At 47.2% G+C, this 6,000-nt stretch overlaps 1 protein-coding gene across 1 annotated transcript in view; it reads right to left on the reverse strand.

Moving 5' to 3' along the window:
• NOTCH2 (notch receptor 2) overlaps nt 1-5,483 on the reverse strand; it is a 164,346-nt gene extending 158,863 nt beyond the window's left edge. The window contains 1 exon segment of the mRNA XM_074263252.1: nt 5,186-5,483. Coding sequence (XP_074119353.1) covers nt 5,186-5,258 — 73 coding nt within the window. The 5' untranslated portion in view covers nt 5,259-5,483.
• Nucleotides 5,484-6,000: the final 517 nt, after the last annotated feature.

Consider the following 6,000-nt stretch of genomic DNA (forward strand, 5'->3'; position numbering starts at 1 on the left):
ATGTAATCTGAAATAGATACAAAGTAAATAATTGTACTAGATCAGCACAATCTCTCTGTGAGAGGATGATTGAGGCTTCCTTATGGCTTGTGCACAGAGTCTGAATCTGATGACAGGATACAAGAATGAATTTTTAGATTTCCTTTAAAAAATTTCTATATTCTAATTCTGATACTAGACCTGCCCATCTCAATCTCATTCTGAGACAGCTAAATAAGCATGTTTTGCAGAAAAAGTGAGATCACTTTGGGGAAAAAAATGAAGTTTTAAGCAGTAACCAAAAGACACAGCCCTCCCAGAGAATAGGAGCTTTCTCAAATATTGACAGTGTAGGGGGAGAAGAGTGAGAAGACTTCAAGATCCAAGGCTGGATCTCAAGAGATCATCGGGTCCAGGGTCCCTCCCACTTCAGGCTAGTCTCCTGGATCTCTGGGCTTTGGAGCTCTGGGTTCCCAGCACCCCTACAGAGGGTTCAGAAGTGGGAGTTGAGGAGAACAAATTCTCTGAAAGGATGCCAACACAAAGGGAAAAACAAAAACCTGAGCTGCTCTTTATTCAAGAGAAAGGGTGGAGTATGAATCCTCCCAGAGGTGGGGTCAGCTTTCAACTGCTCTCATCTCTACAGGTGAAAGCAGCTTCCAGGCAAACCTGAGTCAACACCAGCCTCACCTGCAGGACATCCCATGGGAGGGCAGGGTTGGAAGCCAAAGGTGCCAAGAGGCCACCGGGCCCACACGAGGCTAATGATGTTCACTTAAATAAATAAGGCTCTTCTACTGGGCAAATATCTTCTAAGCATTTACTCTCTGCCTCCCACTGTGCCAGGTGCTCTGTGTGGCCCATCACCTGCCACCATATTGCTGGGGAATTGTTCAAGACTCATGAAACAGTATAAGCAAGAAATGCTATATGCTGTCATTTGATTGTGAGCTCTCTAGAGAACAGTAACTATCTTTTGCCTCTTTTTGTAATCTTAGTGCTTCAAATAGTACTGGTGCCTAGTGGACACTATATATTCACTGCCTCTTATTTTTAGTGCTCTTTGGAACTGGTTTTAAGGGAAAATCTCTCCATGGAAAACTTATAAATTCATCTGCACAAAGTGTTTCTCAGTCTGGTGTACTCTTTCAATGCTTCAACATATGAGTTCAAGGTGAAAATCCTACCTCCCCCCCAAAAAAAAAATTCCTTCAAAAATAATTGTAATTCATCTAATTTTTAAAATATAAAAACACAAACTTTGCCCCCAAAAAAATCACTAAAGGAATTGATTCTTATCTTATTTTCCATATTAAAAATAAGAGTAAAATTAAAATAAATCTATCAAAAGTTTTTTAAAATTTCACCTTGAATTCATTTTTCCTATTGGCTTTCAGGTCCTACCCCATTCCCCTGTGATTCTGATATGGCATGAAGCTGTGTTTTGGAATTACCAACAGCTTGCATTCTGCTGAACCAAAATCATAGAGAATCTCAAGTGATGAAAAGGCCTCAGAGACCCAGATCTTTGTACCTAAAATGGGAATCTCTTAAAACATCCCAAAACTCCAGATCATCCAGATTCAACTCAATTGCCTCCAAAGGATGAGCAATTCCTGAAGCAATCTCTCCTACTTGTAGACAGCTCTAACTTATTGGGAAGTTTATCCACCTAATGTCCCTAAACCTATTTCTGGGCCACTCCCACACAATGCTCCCAGATCCACCCTCTGAGACCAAGCAGACAGGACAACTAATCATTCACTCTCTTATAAGGTAGTCTTTCAAACACTTCTAGGCAATTAGCAAGGGTCCTCTAAGTTTTCTCTTCATCTCAGTTCTTTCCAACTCTCAGTTTAAGGCCTCTTCTCATCATGGACACACAATTGGGATTCACTGAAGTTTGTCAACATCTTTCCAGAAGTGGGGATGCTGTAATAATCTGGAAAGGTTTCAAAGGACGGACACAGCCAGAGATGGTCATATGAAGACTCTCCTCACCACAGGGTTGGTCACTTGAAACAATGCTTTTCAGTATGGCCACAGCAATTTTTGGGGAACAGCTACTGAGGACATGAAGGAGCTTTGTTTGCATCATTAAAAAGAATGTCCAATGTATACATATATTGTATTTAATTTATACTTTAACATATTTAACATGTATTGGTCAACCTGCCATCTGGGGGGGAGGGATGGAGGGGAAAAATTAGAACAAAAGATTTGGTAATTGTAAGTGTTGGAAAATTACCCATGCAAATATATGGTAAATTAAAAACTATTTTTAAAAAAGTGTCCATACCTATGAAGTTATAGGTTTATTGAAATAGTGAAGTATCATCCATATAGCACTCTGAAGTGTGAGTAAGAGATTAGATATCTTATCTCTCTTCTAAGAGAGGGAGGAAAGTATGTCTAGGGAATGGGACTGAGTCCCATCAGAGTATATGCAAAACAATGCAAATTAAACAGTTGCAAAGAACATCATCTTGACAGAAATCAGAAGCAGTTTGAAAGTTTCTAGATGTATTCAGGCATCTCCCAACGGTTCTAAACAGGGCTGTCACAATCCAGGTGCCAAAGGACCCGTTTCAGCAGCTGGAGAACACAGAGACAAAGCAGGGAGAGGACACAGGTCATCTCCTGAAACAGAGAGTCAGTCAATAAACATTTATTAAATGCTGTCATTCACTGTGCTGAGCACTGGGGATACTAAGAAAAGGCAAAAGACAGACTCTGCTCTCCGAGATCTCACAGTCTAATGGGGGACACAATACACAAGCTATATTCAGAATAAACTGGAAACAATCAACTTAGGGAAGGCAATTTAGGAGGATAAAATTAGAGCCATTTCTTGAGAAAAAGTCAATCAGGAATGTCTTCCAACCTCTCTACCAGGAATTTCATTAAAAGAAACAGGTCAATGCAAAAGGGGAAAAAAGGGGCAAAAAATAATGCTCTTTTATTGTGCCTTTTGTTATAGAATATAAACAAATTAACAAGGGCAGGACATTTTCAAAAACCACTATTTGTAAAACCAAAATAGTTTTGAAGGCAATTCTATCAAAATTCACCAGATCTAGGGGAATTATCAAGCAGGCAGCAACAAAATCTGAAAGTCCCTACCAATTGTAGGGAAAGGGGATCCTAGGATATAGGTGTGGCCACAGACGGCTGTTAGGAGAACCACAAGAATGGGCTGACAGATCTCGGCTGGGGAACTCAATGATGTGTAAATTACATCCTGGCAACAAGCCCAATACAAGAGATTCAAAGGGTCAGAAGGGTGTGTTCTAATTGGTACCTTGGGAGAACGCAAGTGATAAGAGATGGAGATTTTTCAGAAAGGAATTCACAGTTAATAATTTGGTGTAATTCAGGATAGTCACTAAAAAGCAGGCGTTACCCTCCCTTGAGCAGTCAAATTTAAAACAGTTCTATCCGATTCTCCATGTGTAAGACAGGTATTTCTAATACCTGCCCCTTATATCGCAAGGGAAGCACTGATCAGTGTTTGGGGAGTTCTCAAAGAGAAAGGTCCCTTCTTAGCAGAAAAGAAGGCTTATTTTCTTCTTCTTGTGCAGTCTTGTAGTGTGCCTTTCAATAATATCATCTGTTTAGTTCTGCCCCAATGACACGGTGAAGTTTTTTTATTTCCCATCTTTCTTTTACATGAAGGAAACAGAGATTAATTAACTTGCCAAAACGGGTTAGTAAGAGAATGAGTGAGGATTACTACTTCCTACACTCAAAATGTCCATCTGATCTCGCTAATTTTGCCACCTCCACCCACCCTGATCACACATTACATCATTTCTTCCATTTAAAGGAGAAGAAGAGGACCTACACAACTTGAAGCGTTTCTTGATGCTTTTTGACCACATCAAGAAGTACAATCGTGGTTCCTCTGCACATATCTGGTTTACCTCGGATATTCCTGGGCAGGTGCATTTGTACCAGAAAATGCCTAAGTCCACGTTTTCAGGTGGAAGGTTACTTTTATTCTCTTCACACACACACACACACACACACACGTGCGTTTTTAACTTCCTCAAGCATTCAAAATTGAGAACAGGCAATATATCAAAGCCGAGCACCTTTTCTTTAAAAAAAAGAACAATTCTCGTTTGCAGTTTTTTTTTTTTTTTTTAAATGATTCTTCCTGGAAAAGACAGTTGAAGTATTTAGATTCCTCCCCCCCCTTCTTTTTTATTTTTTAATGATTTATTTATTTATTTATTTATTTTTAGTAAAATGAGCTTCAAATGTATTCCGAGACACGTTTTGATAACACTCTAAGAAGACGTCCTAATTAAGGCACTGGACGAGTGCAGTACTCCTTCTCCACGGGGGGCGGGTGGGGCGGAGGAAGAGTCGCCAATCCCGCCCCTCCGACTTGGAGATGGTCAATGTCACACAGCAGTTCTTCCAAGCTGGGGGCTCTCCCAAAGATAACCGTGGGGACCCGTGCCTCGGCGTGCATGACATCCGTTGGGATTTTAATTGCCTCAGTATGCAGCCACACGAGTTTTCCTAGCTCTCCAGGCACAATGCGGCCAAAACCCCCGAGACAGCCCAGACGCCCGGGCAGAGAGGGGGCTGTCAGCAAACTAAAACGCGCTGCCCAGCGCGGTGGGGCTGAATGAAAGTCTGCGGGGCCGGGCTGGGCTCGGGCCCTGGCCCCCTCACCCAGACCCAGGCTCCGCTCTAGCTCCGCTGGGCAGGGAAGGTCCGATCGGCTCGGCTGCGGCTCAGCTCAGGGCGACCTCCCCCCACGAGGGCGTCAGGCATTCCTGGAGCCAGAAGCGCTAGGGGCGTGCGGCTCGCAGCCCGCTGAACTGTAACCCTTTGTTAGGCTGGGCAGGGCCCAAGGTCAGCTTGCTCTCGCCAAGTCCCCGCGGGCCGAGCCTCCAGCAGCCCCCTCCCGCCGCTCTCCGCCGGGGAAGAGGAGGGGGCGCACGGCTCCCCCTCCCCCCGCCCGCCTCAGTGGAGGGAGAACCGAGGACGTCCAGAGCTTTCATTAATCAAATTGCTTCACTCCACTGGGAGGCTGCAGAGAGCCCGGCAAGCCCCGCGCCCCCCACCTTTCCCCGTGCCCCGGCGCAGAAGGAGGCTATTAACTGAGGGTGGCCCGGGAGGGAAGGGAACGAAAGGGAACCTGGGGTCGTAGGGGACCGGAGCGCCTGCCTGGGCCACCTGGGACACTCACCTAGGGTGGGCGCGCCTTGGCACAGCCAGAGACCCAGAAGCAGGCAGATCGGGGCAGGACGCAGGGCGGGCATCTTCTCACTCGCCTCCTCCTCCTCCTCCTCCTCCGCCCGAGCAGATCCACATGGGGCGGGGGGGTCCCTGGCGGGGAGCCCCCCACTGTCGGGCTGCAGCCGCGACTTAGGACCCTCCTCCAGGGGCCCCAGACCGGTTAAGCGCAGCACATAGACCGCCCCGCGCCCCGGTTCCGCGTAGCACAAGCACCAGTCACCGCCGCCGCCCGGAGTTTGGCAGAAAGTTTCGACTGCTTCTCCAGCCTCGCGTGTCCTTCCGCCCGGCCCTCCTCCCCCTGGGGAAAGCCCCGCCCTCCTCCTCCCCTCCCCTCCTCTTCCCCTCCCCTCCTCCTCTTGTTTCCCCTCCTCCTCCTCTTTCCCCTCCTCCTCGCCGCCCCTGCAGCTGCAGCCGCCTTCCGAACCCCGGGGTTTCCCGCATGAAGAAGTTCCGGCACGATGTCCCCGCGGAAGGATCTACTACGAACCGGCCAGCTCCCCCCCATTCCTCCAGAGCGCGGGTTGGGGCCGGAGCCTCCGATTTAACCCCATCGATGCTGAAGAGCTGGTCTGCGCAGGGAAGAAGCGGGCGCTGACGGGCAGCCGGCACTGCAGCTCTGGGCGCGTCTCTGTAGGAGGAGAAGCTCGTACATCACTCCGGACACGCGGGGATGCCCGGTGCAAGAGAAAGAGATTTGGGCGGGGGTCAGAAGACTCGGGACCCTCCCACTGGATGACCACTGGAAAGTCCTGGCATCTCCACGCA

The sequence above is a fragment of the Sminthopsis crassicaudata genome, chromosome 4 (genome assembly GCF_048593235.1).
Source record: "Sminthopsis crassicaudata isolate SCR6 chromosome 4, ASM4859323v1, whole genome shotgun sequence".
Lineage (NCBI taxonomy): Eukaryota > Metazoa > Chordata > Mammalia > Dasyuromorphia > Dasyuridae > Sminthopsis > Sminthopsis crassicaudata.